This window comes from Trachinotus anak, unplaced genomic scaffold (genome assembly GCF_046630095.1).
Source record: "Trachinotus anak isolate AG129_WGS33_773 ecotype Australia unplaced genomic scaffold, CSIRO_AGI_Tana_v1 ptg000012l, whole genome shotgun sequence".
NCBI classification, from domain to species: domain Eukaryota; kingdom Metazoa; phylum Chordata; class Actinopteri; order Carangiformes; family Carangidae; genus Trachinotus; species Trachinotus anak.
This window is the reverse complement of record NW_027273863.1, coordinates 2625401-2647825: the sequence shown is the minus strand read 5'-3', so window position 1 is coordinate 2647825 and position 22425 is coordinate 2625401. Positions and strand designations below refer to the sequence as shown.

The 22425-nt window shown below is 46.8% G+C and overlaps 1 protein-coding gene across 1 annotated transcript; it reads left to right on the top strand.

Annotated features, from left to right (window-relative positions):
- The first annotated feature begins 79 nt into the window (after positions 1-79).
- On the top strand, positions 80-22014 carry rnf31 (ring finger protein 31). Its single transcript, XM_071491611.1, has 24 exons — positions 80-330; positions 1820-2018; positions 2661-2807; positions 3351-3506; positions 3715-3771; positions 4055-4229; positions 4824-5010; positions 5186-5319; positions 6186-6358; positions 7570-7803; positions 7898-8092; positions 8178-8345; positions 8432-8617; positions 11425-11631; positions 11723-11896; positions 12294-12392; positions 12852-12941; positions 13535-13649; positions 14536-14648; positions 15054-15164; positions 15742-15790; positions 16097-16193; positions 17388-17553; positions 20978-22014. Exons 2-24 carry the CDS (start codon positions 1821-1823, stop codon positions 21026-21028), a joined length of 3282 nt encoding a protein of 1093 aa, XP_071347712.1. The 5' UTR covers positions 80-330; position 1820; the 3' UTR covers positions 21029-22014.
- The last annotated feature ends 411 nt before the right edge of the window (positions 22015-22425 follow it).

Sequence of the window (22425 nt, the reverse complement as noted above, 5' to 3'; positions counted from 1 at the left end):
TGCCGGTGCATGAAGAGATAATTAAGTGTAACTGATTTATAAATGACGTCATAAATAAAAATCATAAAAACGTCAGTTCAGTTTGGAGCCGGAGCGTATGGGTGACGTCACCGCCGCTGCGTCCATGTTCTGCTCCAGCCCGAGGAGAGGGCACGGTGTGTTTTCACCGGATTATAAACCGGACATTATTCGTTATTCGTTGTGTAGTGGCGGACATCACTGCTGTAACACGGACCGACTGACGTGACGGTGGTCGGGAGGCCGTGGCCCGCGGCCCGGTGTTGACGGAGGACCGCGGGGAGCAGAGCCGGGATTCACCGGAGAGCAGAGGTAGAAGAACACCAGCACCAACCGACACCTACCGACACCGTCACCGTCACCGTCACCCGGTCACACACTGCTGTACACCTGCGCAGTGTTTCACCAGCATTTAACTACTGTTTCAACGTGTGTGTGTGTGTGTGTGTGTGTGTGTGTGTGTGTGTGTGTGTGTGTGTGTGTGTGTGTGTGTGTGTGTGTGTGTGTGTCATCATGGCAAAATGTTCTACTGGGGACACCTACTGCTACCACAGAGGTGGGTCTGTGGGTCTGTATATGTGTGTGGACAGATGTCGTCACCATGACAGCGTCACAACCTGTAATATACAGTCATAAACTTTACAGGTATGTAGTTGTGTTCAAGGATGGATGCAACTCCATGAGTTATCATTTAAGAAGCGGTTCCCAACCTGTGGGCTGGGGCCCTCTGGTGGCCGCGAAGGGATTGAAAGTGGGCCTACAAATCATTTGCAAAACAAAACAATTTTGGTGAAAAGATGTAGTTTTTACACACACACACACACACACACACACACACACACACACACACACACACACATATATATATATACTGATCTTCCCCTGCTTTCAATTCAGTCCTGAATGTTTGATTATAGTTTAGTCATTAAAGTAAAAAGAGCTCTGAGAACGTGTTTGTAATCACTGTAGCTCTCCCAGATTTCGCCTCAGTCGATGTAGAATTGCTCAATATAAGCTTTACAACACAACGTCATAGCTCAGGTTGCAGTACATTAGCTTTGTTAATCTAGTCAAGTGAACATGCTAACGTTGCTACAGGTTCAAGCTAGCTGAAGTTTTATTTGCTAGTCTGCCTTGCTCCCCACCTTTGGTCACACCTGGTGCCTCTTCACTCCTTTTGTTCTCTCCTTCTCTCTTTACTCTGGTTTTTCTTTTTTCAGCTCCTGATTGTTGGGGATTTTGATTAACTGTGCGTTGACACCAAAACAGCTAGAGTGATAAAATTAGCTCTGGCTGCCCAATCAAGGACCCTGTTGGAGTTCGCGGGCGCTCTGATGTAGATTAAATACACAATTAGCAAGTCGCTTTCTGATAACGACTCACTGACTGCGTCCCAGTTCGGGGGCCGCATCCTTCAGAGGACTATGAAGGTGTGGCCCTTTGTACCTGTTGAGACTGTGAAGGCCGAACCAAAACAAGATGGTCTGGTCCACGGAGGATTATCTCTTTGTGCCAGCAACTGTGTCCTACTGCTGCGTCAAAAAGTTTGGCTGCTGTCGTGTAGCAACCTTGACAACACCTAACCTTTCTTTTTAAAGTAAAACTTTGTGTTTAGCACCAGTTAACAATGTTAGCACATTAGCACACCTTAACGAAGGTAACATGATACCTGCTGAACATCAGCATTTTAGTGTTGTTATTGAGATCTGTCCTTATACTTAGAGCCCAAGTAACTACATGTGAATGTAAAGCAGTCACTGATACTGTGTGTGTGTGTGTGTGTGTGTGTGTGTGCACCCAGAATGCCGTCTCTGTCGGAGCAGCTGCAGGAGGTGCGGAGTCGGGCTGAGGTGTGTCTGTATTCTGGGGGCCGGGTGGTAGAGGTGCGGGCTGGGGTGATGGCTATGGCCAATCTGCCTTTACCGCCGTGCTCCAAATACCACCACATCGTTGCAGAGACCATGGTCATAGAGAACAGCACAGGCAGCAACAGAAAGGAGGTGAGAAAGAACAAGTGCACACACAGCCCCCCCCCCCCACACACACACACACACACACATAAAACATCTGTTCAGACAGAGACACTGGTTGGGAAACCAGGGCTGTTGGTTGTAGGTGCAGAGACCACAACATGTGGTGCGTAGGTGACCAGGAGAGGGCGCTCCTCATGCTGACCAGCCACCTCCATCTGTGGGGCGTCACCAGCTGATCGTGGACTTGATAGACAGTGTGGTGCTGCCCCGGGCTCCAGATGCTCAGCTGAACACAAGAGCTGGTTTTAGGTTCACTCCAGGCCTGCACTTGAACTTTCTGTGGTTAATTACAGCATCTGCAAACTGCATGACATCACTGCCAGTAGCCTGGAGGCACATCAGCATGTGAATCATGTGATCAGGAGGTTAAAGCGTCAAAACATCAAGCATCACTTTAAAGGTGTTGTTGGATTATCACTCAGATATGGGTCAAACTGTGGTCACACTGATGTTCACTGTCATGGTACTGCAGTGTCATCACTCTGCCAAATGTACACGGCTGACAGTGATAGGTTGATGGTCAGTTCTTCAGTAAAGTTTGGTTCACATGTACCTCATGAGTTCCAGACTGAACTCGAACTGAATGCACTGATCTCTCTGCTTCTTCAGACTCTTGCATCACTCCAGCGTTTGTCTACAGCTCTGAACATCCTGGAGAAATACGGCTGCAACCTGACCAACCCCAACAGGCCGAAGTACTGGAGGACTGTGAAACACAACAACCCAGTGTTCAGGGCCACTGTCGATGCTATTCAGGTAACAGAGACACTACTGACAAGAAGACTAGACGCCCACTACTAATAATAATACAGACAAGCGATGGCTTGTTCAGTCAGTCTACACCGTAGACCGCCTGAGGGTCTAGCTCCATGTGTGACTGCTGACGATCACCCGTGTGTCTTTCTCTGTGGTTGTAGTAACAGTCAGGCAGCAGAGACATGGTCATCATTAGTGATGCTTCTGATTGGCACAAAGCTGTCCTGAAGATATTCTATGGTGCAACTTGTTTCAACGCAGTCCTGTGACTTTAATTTCTGACAATCCTGTCCCATCCTCAACCTGTCCCCAGCCTGTGTCCAACCTGTGTCCAACCCTCCCTCAACCTGTTTTCAACCTTTCCTCAACCCTTCTTCAACCTGTCTTCAAATGTCTCCAACTTGTCCTCAACTTGTCCTCAACTTGTCCTCAACCTGTCCTGACCCACTCTAATTTTGTCCTGAATCTGTGCCTTATCCCAAAACTGCTACAATCTCAGGAACTGACACACAACTTCCACCATGTTTGTTCTGTCCCTCCCAGGGAGGGCGAGCAGTGCTCTGTCTCTATGGTTACTCCAATCAACAGCCAGATGGGCTCAGCTTCCCTGATGATGTCACAGATCCTGATGTGGGCCGAGTTGCTGCAGTAACACTGGAAGTGATGAGTCTGAGGATGGAGCTGGAAATGCTCATCAAGGTGTGTCTGTGTGTGTGTGTGTGTGTTTGTGTGTATTCACCAAGGTAGTTTGGTTGGAGCCAGATCAAACAGGTGCTGATGACATCACCCAGGTGGTAACACTGATGTCAGACTGTTGTCATCATTGCAGAAGAATGTGAGAGACCTGTGTGTGGTGATTGTGTGTCTGTGGCATGTTCTGTATGACCTGTTGTTTGGTTGATCCCAGGAGGCTCACCCCCACCCTGAGTTCTATGAGAGGATCATCCCAACACTGAGACACAAGGTAGAGTCCATCACCCCCACCCCTCCCACCCCCACCCCCTGCCTCACTTCTGTCTCCTCAGTTACATGTTTGATTTTAAAGACTGTAAATCACCACAGAATCAGAATCTGTCAGTAAACCTCTGTTCTTTGATTAATGAATTAAATATATATGATTACGTATATAACATATATGATTATATACAGTGGGGTCCAAATGTCTGAGCCCTCTTTACCATTCAGTGGTCTGTTGGTTTATGATGACCTGTGGTCCTCTCCTCTCCTCTCCTCCCCTCTCCTCTCAGGATGTGGGTCTTAATACTGATGCGGTGGTCTACCACTCAGAGGGTCAGACCAAGTCTCTAGCATTCCCCCTCCACCATCGCTCCTCCAGGGAGAGCAGCCGCGGTCACTCCCTGTCCTCCAACCACCACAGTCTCAGGTCCATCCAGGTCTTCTCCTCCTCTAACAAACACCCAGGTGAGGAGAGGATCTGCTGCTGACTCCTCAGTCCTTCTGTGTTTATTATAGACAGACTCTTTACTGTTGTAACAGTTACCAGGTGTTCACACACACACACACATAGTTTCCCCCTGATAATCACTAGTGTGGTTTTGGTTCTGGCAGTGTCAGCTTGTATAAATGTTGTGTTGATCATTGTATCGGTTCTGTGTTACATTAATAGTAGAACTGACTTGTGTCTAAGCCTTCATACTCAGAGGCTTTGTGTTCACCTGGTTTGGTATCTTGAAACTGTCGGTAACACTGTCAGAACATCCAGGCAGTATTTAAACTGGTAACTGGTTATTGTTAGGTTAATATTAAATTAATAATATTGAATATCATGATATTTCCTGTACATGCAACTGATATCACCCTCTTACTTTACTCCCTATAAAAGAACAGGATCAGACTCTGGTCAGGAAACCACCTTTTTCTCTGTATGTTACATTTCTACATATTGTACTTGTCCCGTGTTCTTTTATAATGCAACATACAGTTGTTTGTGCAGTGACCTGGAACGTGTTATAGTGTAAGATTAAGAGGTGCAGTGTGTTGTTACCTGTTTTTCAGAGAACTGCGCCATCTGTGGGATATTCAGAATCTCCGCCCACTGCCTCACCTGCCTCCAGGGCCTCTGCTCAGAGTGCGACAGGCTGTACCACTCCTACCCTGAGAGGGCCAACCACCGTCGAACAACTGTCACACCATCATCATCGTCGTCATCATCGTCATCATCCAGAAACAGGAGCAGTCACAGGTCAGGATCGGTGGTTCTGGTAATATGACCTGGGACTGCTCTGGTCCCACTGGTCCACAGCCAGGATGTGGAGTCAGTATCAGGTCCCAGTTGAGTCCAGGACTCACTGAACAGCGTAGCTGCTTCACATTTTCACCTGGGCACCACTAAAACAGTTGCTCTCCACCTGTTGCAGCTCCTCCACCTGGAGTTGCCTTCACTGCACCAAAGTCAACTCAGTCCAGGATGTGCTGTGTGAGGAGTGTGAGCGCCCCCACCTGGAGGCCATCGGCTCTAAAGCAGATGACTCTCAACCCAGCACCAGCACCGGTCTGTCTGTGTGGTTTTAGTAATCCCACCTCCTCCTTTATTCTGCTCTTTCCTTCACAAACTAAACCAGATTAAAGCAGATTGATATAAATCTATGACACCTCCCTTCACTCAGTCACACTGAAGAACAGTGCTGACTGAAAACAAGTCACTAGTAACATTTGATTCAAATATTTTATGTGTAAAGGTTTATAGATCTAAGTGTGGACTCTTACAGAAGTCCTGCAGAGCAATTTTATTTTATTTTTTTGCCAGGATCATTTTTTTGTTGTGTTTTTTTTGTGTTTTTAATCTTTAAAGCCCTGAGAAGCAAGTGGGTTTTTCTCTTTTTTTTTAATCCCTCCACTCTGGCGGCAGTCAGGGCCAGAAGAGGGCCATCCTCAGGAACACGATATCTCAGTAACATCTTGAGGGAACTTCAAACTAACTTCACATTTGGCACAAACATTCATTTAGACTTAGACATTAACTGATTAGAATTTGGTGGTCAAAGGTCATTGTGACAATGACGGACAATAATGACAATAATTATGATGTCGGACTGAAGATGACCTTTGGCCTTTTGGATATAAAATCATCACTTCGTCATTTTATCCTGTTAGACATGTGTTAGATTAGCCCCTTGTGTGTGAAATGAGTATTACAACAACAACAATACACTTATACACAATACATTTATTCTGACTGTTCTATTCTGATCTCACTGTCCTCTCTGGGCTTCTGTAGCTCAACCATCAGTCTGTAGTGTCAGTCAGACCTGCAGGAGGTGTTGAGTTTCATTAACAATACTTTAAAATCAAAACAGAATGTCTGTGTTAACGAGGCCATTATTAGTGTGTGTGTGTCCGTGTGTGTGTCCCTCTCAGAGTGGCAGTGTAAGAGCTGCACCATGGTGAATGCAGCCAGCAGTATTCTGTGTGAGGTGTGTGAAAGACCTCGTTTGGCTACACGACCTCCGGTGACCCCATCACACCCACCCATCACCCCCCCAAGACCACCAGCACCAGTACTGGGCATGCCCGGTGACCCTGACAGCCAGGTCAGTTAAAAGTGTGTGTCCGTTTGTGTCCGTTTGTGTCCATTTGTGTCCATTGGGGGGGGGGCTTTGTTAAGAAGTAGGTCGTCCTCCTCTTCCTCTGTTTATTGTTTTTCTATAGTCACTTTTCAAGACACTGTGAGTGAAAACTGAAACGTTTGAGTGTGTTGTGGGTCATGTGTTTGTGTGCACATGGTAGGATACTGTAATTCGAGTCCATCATATAAACATATAAACATATAATTATAATGATAATAATAATAATAGCAACTTTATTATGTGCAATGTCATTATAATAATGACATAGCAAAATATTATATATTTACACACATATTCACTCAAATGGTAAATGGACTGCTTATATAGCGCTTTTCCAGTCTTTTTGACCACTCAAAGCGCTTTACACACACATACATACAGCACTTACATCTACAGTGGAGTGCTTCTAACATTCACACACACTCATACGCTGAGAGGACAGCCATCGGAGGCAGTTTGGGGTTTAGTGCCTTGCCCAAGGACTTCGACATGTGGACCGGAGGAGCCGGGGATTGAACCACTGACCTTCTGATAAGTGGATGACCCGCTCTACCTCCTGAGCCACAGCCGCCCACTCACACATTATCATAATAATACTCAATAACACTAATGATATATAATAATATAAAGTGATAATATCTATTGATAATCATTATTATATTCATGTAGTAAGGGTGGAGGAGAGGCCACACCAGAGGGGCAAGCAAGGGGCCTCAGCCCGACCAGCCAGGGCCGTAACTGGGAGTGCACGCAGCAGACAGCTGGGGCAGCCTGGTAATAGCACAAGTGCCTTCAGATTGACAAGTACAGCAACATGCAGTGCAGTATAGGGTTGCCATCTTGGCTACATAGCAGTATGGGAGGGGCCCCCATGGCGCCAGTGGCAGCGGAGGAAGGGTCAGACGTGGGCCAAACATGGAGCACACACGAGAGCAGCAGATGTTGTGGAGGAAACTTCCCAAGAAATGACAGCACTGAATTATCTTACAATAATTCGGCAACACAACAAACATAATTGCTGAGGTGTTGACATGTCTCATCACTTCTCAAAGCAGACGATGCTTCCTCACTGAGTTTGTGTTTGAAGGTGTGGAAGTTCATCACATGACAAAGACTGATCTCAGCTTGGGATGTGTTTATGTCATACCCCCCCCCCCCCCCCCCCCAAATCACAGTGGGTCTGTCAGTTCTGCACCTATCTGAACTACTCTCCTGCTACAGTGTGTGAGATGTGCGACCTGGCTCGTCCAGAGCCTGCATCCCTGCCCGCCAAGCTCCGCCCCCCCTCTCCTGTCAGACGGGTCCCTGCCCTGCCAATCAAACCCAAAGAGCCCGTCCCCGAAGACCTGGACTCCTGGAGACAGAGGCTAATGAAGGAGGAGGGGCTGAAGCTGATTCAACTGATCAGAGCAAGTCACATCCATCACCTTCATCATCATCACCATCATCATGAGGTCTAGACTACATGTGGTGTGTGTGTTCATGTTAATGTCTTTGTGTCAGGACGGGGAGAAGAAGGGAGTGAGTCCAGAGGAGGTGTACACCAGCATGAAGGTGGCTGGAGACAGCAGCATCCTGCCCTGTAAGTGGCTGAAGGTGGAGCTTCCTCTGCTCTTGGACCAGATCAGGATGTCGGTGGCGATGTCCTCCGTCCAGTCTGTCTCTGACCTCAGAGACAAGACGTCAGCAGAGCACACAGTCAGTAGGCTTCTCTCAGTTCAGTCCTGACAGTCACACCTCTGTGCTCCTCTGACCGCCAGTGATTCACTGTCCTCTGACACAGAACAGGTTACCTGAAGCTCCTGCAGAGGATGCTGGGAAAGAGGCACACCCTGCAGACACAGACGGTGTGGTCCAGCTGTCCAGAGCAGAGGCCAGGCAGGCCTGGCTGACAGCAGGGGGCGACACCGAGAGAGCCTCCAAACAGGCTCTGAGAGACCGCCTGGCCAAGGTGATGACGCTCAGATGATACTCCTCCATCAGTCTTCTCTTTGTCCGGAGATGTCGTCATTGGTTTTCTCCACCCTCCTCTCTCAGGTGAAGGAGCTGTGTGCACTGGGCTTCAGCGATGAGGCTCGCTGCCATGACGTCCTGAGACAGAGTGGTGGGGAGGTGAGAGGGGCCCTCGCCCTGCTGCAGCGACCCCTGCTGGAGCCCTTCCACAACCGCATTTGGAGCGACAAGCCTGAGCCTCCTGTAGACATCCACCACCCCGATAAACAGGTGGGAATCCAGTCTGGTTTTAGAGACTCGTCCTGCTCTCTCCATGGTAGGGTAAAGACAGTCAGAGATGTGTTTTGGTCCTAAACCACTGAGACTCCAAATAAATGAGTTAAACTAAACTCACAAAACCACGAAGAGGTCTGACAATAAAATAAAAAATAGGAGTGGTAAAAGTCATGATTTCAGTTTTAGGGATGTGTTTCAATCTAAAACCTCCATGGTAACACATCATTTAAGAGGAGAAGAAGCCATGACACCTTTTTATTTTACTGTTAAACTGCACTAAATAATGTTTTTATCCATGTTTAACAGTGAATGAAATGACTGTGATATATGTGAAAGTTCCCCTCAGCTCTGTGAAGCTTTTTAAATGTTTTAAATCTGATTTCACACAAACTCTGCTCTCTCAGCAAACTAAAAGCTGCAGTTCCTCTAATGACCACTAGAGTCTGGCTCCAACAGTGAGTCAGTCCCCATAGACTCCCATGTTCAAATGTCCAACTTTACAGCAGAAATAAACAAGTTTATGTATGCTTGACGCAAACCAAGTCTCAGCTCCACACATGCCACACCTCTTTGACCATTTTTGGATTACCTGGGCGTTATCTCCCCACAGCTGGCTCAGATGTACTGTTCAGTTCAGCAGCCTCAGAGTCGACTGTAACTGGCTTATATTTTGACTGTTTCTCTCCTGTACATCTCCCTGAGCTCACTTCAACAGTTTCGTCATCTAAACCATCGACTTGTAATTTCTTACTCTTAAATTCAGACAAAACTGAAGTTATTGTAATTGGCCCAAAACACCTCAGAGATACACTATGTGATAATATACTGACTCTGGATGACATCACCTTGGCCTCCAGTGCTACAGTCAGAAACCTTGGTGTCATTTTTGACCAGGACTTGTCCTTTACTTCACATATAAAGCAAGTCTCTAGGACAGCCTTCTTCCACCTGCACAATATTGCTAAAATCAGACCCATTCTATGTCTAAAGGATGCTGAAAAGCTAGTTCATGCATTTGTTACCTCAAGACTGGACTACTGTAACTCTTTATTGTCAGGATGTCCCAAAAATTCAGTAAAAAGCCTCCAATTGATCCAGAATGCGGCAGCACGAGTACTGACAGGAACTAGGAAATGGGATCACATCTCTCCTGTGTTAGCTTCTCTGCATTGGCTCCCTGTAAACTCCAGAATCAAATTTAAAATCCTCCTCCTCACCTACAAAGCCATTAATGGTCAGGCACCATCGTACCTTGGAGAGCTTATAGTTCCCTATTTTCCCAATAGGACACTTCGCTCTCTAAATGCAGGTCAACTTGTGGTTCCCAGAGTTTGTAAGAGTAGAATGGGGGGCAGAGCCTTCAGCTATCAGGCTCCTCTCCTGTGGAACCAGCTCCCAGTGTGGGTTCGGGAGGCAGACACCCTCTCTACCTTTAAGATCAGGCTTAAAACTGTCTTGTTTAGTAAAGCTTATAGTTAGGGCTGGCTCGGGTATGTCCTGACCCATCCCTTAGCTATGCTGCTATAGAGCTAGACTGCTGGGGGATTCCCATGATTCACTGGGCGCTCTCTCTCTATTTCTGTCTCTCTCCCCCTAGTTTGTGCTTCTCCTCTCTCTCCCTCTCTCTGTCCTCATTCTGCAGGTATCTCTGCCTCGGGAGCAGCAGGACCCAGATCCACCACTACTCATCTTTACTATTAACCACTGTTACCTGTCATTATTATTGATAACACCATTACCGACACAGCTGTTCCTGGTCTCTCTCTCTCTCTCTTCTCTCCCCTCTCCTACCCCTCCCCCTCTTTCTATCTTCTCCTAAACCCAACCGGTCGAGGCAGACGGCCGCCCACCCTGAGCCCGGTTCTGTTGGAGGTTTCTTCCTGTTAAAAGGGAGTTTTCCTCCCCCCTGTCGCCAAGCGCTTGCTCGTTGTGGGAACTGTTGGGTTTTTTTCTGTAACAAAGTAAGGTCTTGACCTTACCCTGTAAAGTGCCTTGAGATAATGTATATTATGATTTGGCGCTATACAAATAAAATTGAATTGAATTGAATTGAATTGAATTGAATTAGGGGTGGAGTCAGGCACTGCCAAGATGGAGACAGTGGAGCAGTTCACTCAGAAACCTGTGGGTGACATCACTGAGGCTACATCCATCTTTATTTACAGTCTGTGGTTGATCCATGCCTCTCTGTGGTGATTGAGCCATGAACCTGTGTCTGCTGCGAACATGTTTATCACAACAACAGTATGTATGATTCCCGCCCCACTGCACTCACACCCATCATCATGAAGAGCTTCCAGAGCCTGGGCCTGCAGCGCATCAAGTCTAGTCTCCAGTTTTCTTACCCCTCCACTAAGGACGCTGTAGAAGGTGAGCCTCCCCCCACCCATCGACCGACCCATCCTCACCACGTTCTTCAGAGACACTACTGAGAGCATCCTGACCACCTGCTTCCCTGTCTGGTACAGGAACCTCCATACAGCACACCTAAGAAGCTTCGTGTACCCATAAGCTCCTCAGCATCATGAAGAACCCCACCCACCTTAACCACAGCCTCTCCACCTTCCTAGCATCCAGCGGGAGACACTGGAGCATCAAGGTGTTCTCTGTCAGGCTCAGCAACAGCTTCCCTCAGGCTCAGGATGCACAACAACTTCCACAACCAGACCACCACCCCCGCCCCCAATAAACCTGAACCTGAACTCTAACGAGGACTCTTGTGTAGCAGTAGTTAGGCTGGTACAGCTGGGAGGATGACTGAAGTCTGTCCTCATTCATATAATTCCTTTCTTGTCTTCCAGCGGATATGTCGGAGGCTGCTAGCGGTGTACGATCTCCCCAGCTGGGGTCGCTGTGAGCTGGCGCTGTCGCTGCTCCTGGAGCACAGTGCCCCCTACTCACTGGAGGATGTAGTGCAGGCTGTCCGAGAGTCCCACGACAGAGAGTTTATCAAGAGAGTGCTGGCTAAGGAGTGTCCCATCTGCCTCTCTGTCTTCCCCCACAGCAAGGTACTGAGACAGTCACCGTTTCTGTCAGTTCTCCAGGACTGGAGCAGATCACAGGTCATGTCCTGCTTTCCCGCCCTCTCTACTCTCTCAGATGCAGTCTCTGACATCGTGTCAGTGCTCGGTGTGCTGTGGTTGTTTCCAGCAGCACTTCACCATCGCTGTGAGGGACAAACACATCAGGGACATGGTGTGTCCAGTCTGCTGGGAGCCGAACATCAATGACCCTGAACACCTCAACAGCTACTTTTCCACCCTGGATATCCAGGTAAGGAGGCAGAGGGAGGGACTGAGGAGGGGGACATCACTCCAACAGTGTCAGGACAACATGTGGACTGATGGTGTTATGGTGTTCAGGTTAATTCACCTAAATGTGTTTGTACCATCCACTAGTGAGGACTGTCTGCAGACCCTGCCTCTTTTATGGAGCAGTTTATTCTGCAGCAGAGTGAGTTTATATAAAACTGAATGATCAGTATCAAGTTCAAGTTGAACTATATTGGAAAACTTAATTGAAAAGACTCATCTCTGTCTCCCTGAGTCAGATCTGCTGGGGTTGGGGGGGTTACAGAGACTCTCAGAGGGAATAAAAGAAGAAGCAGAAGAGTTCCGAGTGGAAGCTGAGAGTCTGATTTCCAGTTTGTTTTACTGTTTTACTGCTTCAGCTGCGGGAGTGTCTGGAGCCAGAGGTCTATGAGCTGTTCCATAAGAAGCTGACGGAGCAGGCTCTAATCAAGGACCCCAAGTTCCTGTGGTGCTGTCACGTGAGTACACTCATGTCCGGTGGGTCTTTGTCAACAGAAAATATGGAGAACAAAATAAAGTCAAATTTTAAAACAATGATTAAAGGCTCTTACTTCAGCAGCATGAAGGGCTGTGTTTTTCACAACGACCAGTGTAAATTCGCAAAGAGGAGGTTCATCCAGTTAGACAGTGCAAAGCGAGCTGGTGGTGTTGTGATTCAAACTGGGTCTTAGGGGGCTCACCTGGTAGATCACATACCATAAAGGCTCAGTACTAGCCTTTCTGAGTGGAGTGTGCCACGTGTGATGATATCTTATTTTCAATGAAACAACAGCTGCTTTTCTATTAAACCAGCACAGCTCATCGAAACACAAAGACTCTCTTCATGGTTTTATATGTAGACTGAACTGACACTCAAAGTCAGAGTATTCATATTAGATAATAATACTGTCTCGTCTCGTCTCGTCTCCTCTCCTCAGTGTTCATATGGGTTTATCTATGATGGAGATCAGCTGAAGGTCACCTGTTTTCAGTGTCGCAACAGTTTCTGTGCTCAGTGTAAAAAGCCTGTAAGTATTGATTTGTAACCCCCCCCCACCCCCCCCACCCCCCACCCCACACACACACACACACTGGCTCATTTAAGATTTGTAACACTATGTACAAAGGGTAGGGACTTAATCAACTTGAGCTTATGACCCGCGCTTACTGGGAATTCCTCATTCATGGGAATATTTGATTTGTATAAATGCTCCAGCAGCTTGATGTTAAATGTTCTTAACTGCTGAAAAGAGTATTTGAAATTTCAGTAACCTCCCTGTGACCCATGTGTGGCCAGGCCTCTGACCTGTGAGTCCTTCAGTCTGAGCCACAGTCAGAGTCTGATGTTACTCTCTGTCTCTTTAGTCTTTAAATTAAAGCCATATGTTTGTGTTTGGTCACATTCAGCACCACTGTCATCATGGACACTCAGCTCCTTTAGTTCCTTTTTAAAGTGATGATTTCATGAGGGAAGGAACATGTGGTCACTAGAGGGTGTGTGTGTGTGTGTGTGTGTGTGTGTGTGTGTGTGTGTGTGTGTGTGTGTGTGTGTGTGTGTGTGTGTGTGTGTGTGTGTGTGTGTGTGTGTGTGTGTGTGTGTGTGTGTGTCTCGTCTGTGCAGTGGGAGTCTCAGCATGCAGGTCTGTCCTGTGAACAGTACCAGTCATGGAAGAGAGAGAATGATCCAGAGTATCAGAAGCAGGGTCTGGCTGGATACCTTAGAGACAACGGCATCAGTGAGCACACACACACACACACACATACACATATCCATTTTTTTATACTTAAAGGGGCTTTATGTCAGTTTTGCTATTGCTACATAGCCAGTGTTAGCATTAGCTGCTATTTACTCAACAGTCTTGTCAACAGCTTCAGCTATCATTGTGTTGACAATAAAAAAGGTTATGACACGTCTTCTGAGCACCTGCTTCTTCAAGACAGACTCATCACAAAGGCTGGTAAACCCCCAAGGCAGCACACCACCACCACCACCCTTCTCCACACCAAACTTTACTGAGCTCTCTGAAATGAAGTTGGGTAAACATAGGGGATTTTCCTGGCTCTCTCCCTCCTTCAGCCCTCAGGGTGTAGAGTTTTGGTCTAGTCCAGTTTTTGCAGATCTTCGTTCTCTCTTTGTCTTACTGCAAATGGCAGAGGGTCCAGTCCAATTGTGTGGAGCCCCTCCCCCACATCTGTGGTAAAAAAGAGACTTTCAATCAGGTTCTTTTCTGATGTACATGCTCTATATCAGAGCCGTTCTAGTTGTAATCAACCATTTTGGTTATAAGAATGTGCTCAGAGATCCTTAGAGATCCTCAGAGATCCTCAGAGCCCTTCTTGTCAAATTCAGGCTCAGGTTGTTTAATAGTCCAGTTACCTCAGTGGTCAGAGAGGGTAGACTGGGACTGGGCTGGGAAGGTGATCCTCTCCTGGCTCACAGTGACTCCCAGTCCTCCCAGTTGGGCAGTTTACCTCCAGTGTGACATTCCCACAGGAGTCACAGTTGCAGCACATTCATTCAGTGTGTGTATGTACTGACGCTGCCTCCCTCCTCTCTCTGTTTTTCCCTCCTCCTCCTGTCTGTATCTCCTCCTTCCGTCCTCCTCTCCTCCCTCACTCCAGCCTGTCCTAACTGCCGCTTCCAGTACGCGCTGTCTAAAGGAGGCTGCATGCATTTCTGCTGTTCACAGTGTCGCTACCAGTTCTGCAGTGGCTGCAACAACCCTTTCCACACTGTGAGTCTGACACACTCCTCATCATGGTGTCGTTATCAAAAAACCATGGAGACGGTGTAGTATCTGGTTAGATTAAATTCTGGTCCACACATCACACACATATTACTACTTTTACCAGTATGTTTTTGTCATTACAAAAATTACATTACATTGGATTTGATTTTTTTTTCTTCTAAAAAAAAAACATGATTTGTTGTTCACCACTGATGTTTTTTATTATTTGTTATTAATATTATTATTGTTGTTGTTGTTGTTGTTAATTAAATAAAAATACATATAGATAATAGAAAAAAATATAGACCAAGGATTATGTCATCATATATATATATACGGGATTGTAACGATTAACATGCGACAGATGTGAACAAGTGACAGGAGCCTTCTGTTCTCCTGACCTCACTTCAGACCTGTGCTGTGGACGAGTGCAGTGTGTCTGGACTACATGCCCATCATCCCAGAGACTGTCTCTTCTACCTGAGAGACTGGGAGCCGTCCAGACTGCAGGCTTTACTCCAGGTACACACACACTCACACACACACACACACACCCCAGTATAATGAGGGTGATTGGAGTTAAGCTTGCGTGGTCTGGTCTGTGAACTCTCTGCTGCATAAAGCAGCAGTAAACTGTTCAGATGAATTACAAGTTACCTTTTTAAGGTGGATTTGTTTTGCCTTATGACAGGATTCTGTTAAATTCAAGTCATTATAATGAAAGTGTCTCTGTGGGAAAACTATGGCAGCCAACACTGGACAAAGCACAACAGCATTTCAGAAAAAAATAAGACGCAGCAATATTTGACAAAGTGTGTATGGAATAAAGGAGCAGGACCAGGGGAACCCAAAGTAGCTCCTCCCACTGTGTACCTGTATAAAGACAAAGGTGTCATTAGCTCAGCCCAATAGCTCAGTGGCATTTTACTTTTGTACAGTATTTCTGATCAATTCTGATCTATCTGAATTTACTTTGGTTCTGTCAGATACAAACAGGAAGTGGCGTCCATCCCAGTTCTGTTTAGTGAAATGTTGTGATTTGTGTTTGCTCCTCAGTATGATGTGAGTAACCAGTGTTGTTCTCATCTGTGACCCACAGAATAATGAAGTGCCCTTCAACACTGAGCCCCCTCCTGGGACACAGACAGGTGGGTCAGGACACCACACACACCTCAGACAAACACTTGTCATCTTCATTAAAGTTGAACACAAGTGTGTTGTGAAAATGGTTAGTGTGGTTGTTCCTGTTTATACTGGAGCCACTGATAATCCTGAATTCTGATTGTGTGAAGGTGGATGAGGTTTTAGTAACAGGACAGTTTAATCAGACACCTCAGAGCCAGACAAGAGCTCGGCGCTCAGGTTATTTTTGTCACCACCAGCAGCCTCACAAACAGAATGGACACTCAGTGCAGATGTCATTTTAAAATTGCATCATGTTTGACTGTTCTCAGGTCTGTGTGGAGTGATAGAGCAGAAGGATGAGGGGGGGGGGCAGCCGGACTCAGCCTGTGGAGCTCATACCCAACATGGACACGCTGGACTCTGCGAGTATGATGCTTTATTCAGTGTCACTGCCTCCTGTCTGTAACCATGGCAACTTTTTTATATGTGCCACAGTTATGTGTCTTAGACTCTGAGTCACAAGGATTACCCAAGGTGCACTTGTTCTTCACCTGCGTGTGGCAGTTTTGGGTCTCCTGTGTTTCCACTTTCCATTAGAAAAAGGCAGCAGTGCAGAGGTGAAAGGTCACAAACAATCACCACCTCATGTGTTTCTGTGGGTACTAAACCTAGTGTCATGGTAAATACCTGACAGTTTTAATAATGGACATTTCAGGTGTCTCGTCCCTGTGTCTCCAGGTCTCAGCAGTGAAAACTAATGTTCACCAGTTAACTACTCTTTAATAAATCCCATGTAAAACTATAGTTACCACCCTGTACAGTCTGTAGTTTCCATTCATGTCAGTCCAGACTCTTGTAACATATATACTGAAGTGTAGTGATGACTTTAAAAAAGGTATTAAGTGTATTTGTCATAATAAACATATGAATTCTTGAATTAAGGCCAGGTCACAGTGACCTTGACCGTTCACCTCCAAAATCTAATCAGTTCATCCATAAGTCCGACAGCAAACTGAAAACATAATGCCTCCGTCCACAGCTGTCACTGGGGATGGACTATTACATACATTTCCTCAGCACTGACTCCATCACTACAACAGAGTCATGTCATTCTCACCACTCTGCTACTCTCGCTCTCTTCTCAACACTAACACTGTTTTCCAGTCACTTCTACCTTGTTGTTTTTCAGTCACTGCTAAGCTGCTGTCAAAGACTCACTGACACCAAACAAAAACTGTGAGAGGAAGATGTTCAGTCTGAGTGAAAACAGAACAGGGGGTCAAAGAGACCAAGGAGGAGCTGTGGAAATGTACATTATGATGAATGTAGTAACAGGTTTTTATAAAATAAGCTTGTTTCAAATAAAAACCTGGTTCTCTCTGCACTCAAGCTGAATGAAAATGTCCAACACTGTAAAAGACCCAGGTTGTAAAAACAACACCAATTTTCCTTTAACAAGTGACAACATCAACATCTCCCCTTTCATGTGTTACACCATCACTTCATAGTTTTATCATCAGTACAAGCAGAAGCTGCCATGCTAACATGGTGGTGTTCTGGTATCTAGTGTGTGAACAGGCTAATGTGAACATGCTAACATGGTGGTGTTCTTATATCCAGGAAACATTACCGGGAGTACCTGGTCAGTCTGATAAACAGCCACTCGATTGACCCGGCCCCCCTCTACAGCTCCAATGAGCTGCTGCTGGCCTGCAGGAGGTACAAGGTGGACGACAACCGCAGGGACGGAGAGGACAGCTTCACCTACTACAGCAGACTGCTAGAGGTGAGTGTGTGTGTGTCTGCGTTTGCGGTACTGCATGGACAGCAGTGTGAGTCTGTAGGTTGGATGGACTATTGGATGAGCTGCCACGGGTTTTGTACTGACATTCATGTTCCTCACAAGATTCATTTTCATGTCTTCTGTTGCCATGGCGCCGCGGATGGCTGCCTCGGTGCGTTGGTGCGCATTTTTTTTGCCTTATTTTCTTTGTAAATCCAGTTTTCTGCCTTGGTTTCCGGAGCTCTTTCACCAGAGAAGAGCTCATTAATATCAGAGAAACAACTCCAGTGGATTTTTTTCCTACTTTTCTCGACTCACCTGTGGAATTATTGGACATTTTGGTCAGAGGTCACTGACCGTTGCTCTCGCAGTGAAACGCCGGAGGAGAGGAAAACGTGCCGGTGCGCTTGCGCGTCTCCGCCGGCGTGGACTTCGCACACCGCTCCCAGGTATCTTTCTCTCCAAGGTGCGTTCACTGCCCAACAAACTGGATGAACTTCAGCTACTGGTGCAGAAGAACAGAGACTTTTCTTCATCTTCCGTCCTGTGCTTCACGGAGACGTGGCTGTGTGGATCGATCCGGACTCTGCGCTGGAGCTGGCCGGCTTCCAGCTCTTCAGAGCGGATCGCGACACAGAGCTGTCCGGCAAAACCAAAGGTGGAGGAATCTGTTTTTATGCAAACAGTGGCTGGTGCAGAGACGTGACAGTGATCCTGCAGCACTGTTCTCCTGACCTGGAGACTTTCATCATAAACTGCAGGCCCTTCTACTCCCCCCGTGAGTTCACCTCATTCATCCTGGTCGGTGTTTACATCCCACCACAGGCCAACGTGCAGGAGGCACAGCGGGCGCTCGCCGACCAGATACTGTGTGTGGAGCAGACCAACCCGGACTCCGTAGTTATTGTACTTGGTGACTTTAACAAAGGGAACCTCAACCACAAACTGCCCAAATACAGACAGTTTGTTAATTGCCCGACCAGAGAGGGGAACACTCTGGACCACTGTCACACCACAATCAGTGGTGCTTATCACGCCGTCCCCCGGGCTGCACTGGGCCACTCTGACCATGTCATGGTCCACCTGATTCCCACATACAGGCAGAAACTAAAACTGTGTAAACCTGTTGTGAAGACATCGAAGCAGTGGAGCAGTGAAGCCATAGAGGATCTGCGGCATGTTTGGACTGCACTGACTGGGAGGTGTTCAGGACTGCTTCCAACAGTCTGGATGAGTTCACAGAGGCTGTGACATCATACATCGGCTTCTGTGAGGACTGCTGTATCCCATCACGCACCAGGGTGAGTTATAACAATGACAAACCCTGGTTCACAGCTAAGCTCAGTCAGCTCAGGAGGCAAAAGGAGGAAGCTTTCAGGAGTGGGGACAGGGACAGGTTTAAAGAGTCCAAGTACAGGTTTAGAAAGGCGGTGAGAGAAGCTAAACGTCTGTACTCTGAGAAACTTCAGCTCCAGTTCTCAGCCAACGACTCTGCTTCTGTCTGGAAAGGGCTCAGAAAGATCACAAACTACAAACCTAAACCCCCCCACTCCATTAACGACTTCCATCTGGCCAACGATCTGAATGAGTTCTACTGCCGCTTTGAAAGACAGTGGGACAAGCCTGACACTAACCTCCACATCAGAGCCACATCAGAACCCCCCTCCTCCCCTACCAAAGGAACGTCTCTCTCTATCCTGGAGAGAGATGTCAACAGGCTTTTTAAGAAGCAGAACCCCCGCAAAGCAGCCGGTCCTGACTCTGTCTCTCCATCATCCCTGAAGCACTGTGCTGATCAGCTGTCTCCAGTGTTCACAGACATCTTCAACACCTCACTGGAGACCTGCCACGTGCCAGCCTGCTTCAAATCCTCCACCATCATCCCTGTCCCCAAAAAACCAAGGCCCACAGGACTAAATGACTATAGACCCATTGCCCTGACCTCTGTGGTCATGAAATCATTTGAGCGCCTTGTCCTGTCCCATCTCAAATCCATCACTGACCCACTCCTGGACCCCCTGCAGTTCGCCTACAGAGCCAACAGGTCTGTAGATGACGCCGTCAACAGGTCTCTCCACTTCATCCTCCAGCACCTGGACTCCTCAGGGACCTATGCCAGGATCCTGTTTGTGGACTTCAGCTCTGCCTTCAACACCATCATCCCGGCTCTGCTGCAGGACAAGCTCTCCCAGCTGAGCGTGCCTGACTCCACCTGCAGGTGGATCACCGACTTCCTGTCTGACAGGAGGCAGCACGTGAAGCTAGGAAAGCATGTGTCTGACTCCCAGACCATCAGCACTGGATCCCCGCAAGGCTGCGTTCTTTCTCCTCTGCTCTTCTCCCTGTACACCAACACCTGCACCTCCAGCCATCAGTCTGTCAAGCTCCTGAAGTTTGCAGACGACACCACTCTCATTGGACTCATCTCTGATGGCGATGAGTCTGCCTACAGGTGGGAGACTGAGCGTCTGGTGACCTGGTGCAGGCAGAACAACCTAGAGCTAAACGCTCTGAAGACAGTGGAAATGATAGTGGACTTCAGGAAGAGCCCAGCCCCACCCACCCCCATCTCCCTGTGTGACTCCCCCGTGGCTACCGTGGAGCATTTTCGCTTCTTGGGAACCACCATCACACAGGATCTCAAATGGGAGCTAAACATCAGCTCCCTCATCAAAAAAGCTCAGCAGAGGATGTATTTCCTGAGGTAATTGAAGAAGTTCAACCTGCCAAGGACTATGATGGTGAACTTCTACACCTCCATCATTGAGTCCATCCTCACCTCCTCCATCACCATCTGGTACGCTGCTGCCACGGAGAGGGACAATAACAGACTGCAGCGTATCATCCACTCTGCTGAGAAGGTGATTGGCTGCAATCTTCCATCCCTCCAGGACCTGTACACCTCAAGGACTCTGAGGCGTGCAGGGAAGATTGTAGCTGACTCCTCCCACCCTGGACACAAACTCTTTGTGACACTCCCCTCTGGCAGGAGGCTGCGGTCCTTCAGGACCAAAACCTCTCGCCACAAAAATAGCTTCTTCCCATCTGCTATTAGCCTCATCAACAAGGCTAGAGAGCCCCACTGTTGCTGATCAATTGCACCAATCACCAGAAAAAATTCCTTGTATGTGAAAACATACTTGGCAATAAAACTGATTCTGATTCTGATTCTGATTAGTTGATCCCCAGATGTTTCCTCTAGCGCCACCATGAGGGTTAACATTTGCTGTTGTGAGTGAAATGTCTCAGCAGCTGGTGGTTAATGGATTGGCTCTTATTCCTACATTATCATTTAACAACACTATCTCTGTGGATTTATTTCTATATATTCTCTGTATCACACTGTATGAACTAATATGTTCCATACATTTTATTTGATATTTTATTTTGATTGGGTGTCACTAACATCCCTCTTTGGTCTCTGCAGAAACTGATGGATGAGGTCCCGCTTGGTGACAAGGTGCCACGCAAGAAATAATGAACGCCTCACTTCCTGTTGCTTGTCTCCTATAACTGTGATCTCATCAACCTTTCAAATTAAAACTCAGCTACCAGTGACACAATGACAACAGTTTTCTTTAAGTTTTGGATCTGTAAATGTGGGCTCGTACTCCAACCACAGCCTCTTCCTCTGGACAGTGTTTGTGTGAGTCATGTTCCAAATGCTGCTTTTAATTAGCATTAGAGCAGAACATGATAACATGGATCAATTACTGTTGGTTCCAGCTGAGATTGAATCGTCTACATGACAGTGGAAGCTGAACTCAAACCACAGTGCACAGGTGGCTGTGTTGATGTAGTTATTATGAAAACAAGGTGATTCTACTGGTATCTACACGTCATTTCATTGTCAACTCTACTTTTGTCCCTGGCAGGACCTTGTAGACATGGAGAGTGATCTGATTGGTCTGATTATTCTGATTCTAACCCTAACCCTATGTGGAGCAGGTTAGCTGTGCAGCATAGGTTGCCATGGTGATCTACCCCAGTTTACCAGATTCTTGATACAGGAAAGCCTGAGTTATACCCAAAGATGGCTGAATAACCTACTGATATAACTCTATGATACTGGCCCCGTGTGTTGAATCACACCATGAAATTCTGTTTACTGCACATTTGTCTTTCTTGTGTTTTATTTATTGTGTGTAAAATAAAATTATCTGAATATAATTGTGCATGTTTATACTTGACATGTGAGTATTGCACCAGAATCAAATATTATCAGTATGTACAGATGATTTTTGTCTTGCGTTTCATTGGATGCTGTGAAAGTGTGATTAATATGCAGCAGCACACCCAATTTGATGAACATGACCTCATGCTGAACAGGTTTGTAACTTGCTGATGATGTCAGTGTTGCTGCTTTGTACTGTATTAAATGGTAGAACTGACAGAAATCAATCACAGGTGTCAGTCAGAGGGCATGTTGTGTTCTGTACTATGTCAAAATAAATGTCAACAATAGCCTGGTCTTTCAATGTTTGACTACAGTCCTGCAGGGATGACATAGTTTCGTGGACTAACCCTGAAGTCATCATCACCTGCTTCCCTCCACAAACAGCCAATAGGATTTCTCCATTGTGTTTTGGATGATTAGAGTAAATCAGCAACAGTTTCTGATCCTGACAGGTTTTCTTCAGCAGGATAATCTTCACTAATGACTCCACTTTATGATGTTTGAAGCCTAAATACAATCAGCAGCAGTAAAACGCTCATGTTAGGCTATAAACCAACAACACCACAGTCACATGACTTCACCGTCACCACCACTAAACTTCAGCTTGTAGTGTGATTTAGCTCTGAGCTCTTCTACAGAAGCCTTTCCTCTGACAGAGTTAGTGACAGTTTGTAGAAACGCAATGAGGCTGTAAAGGT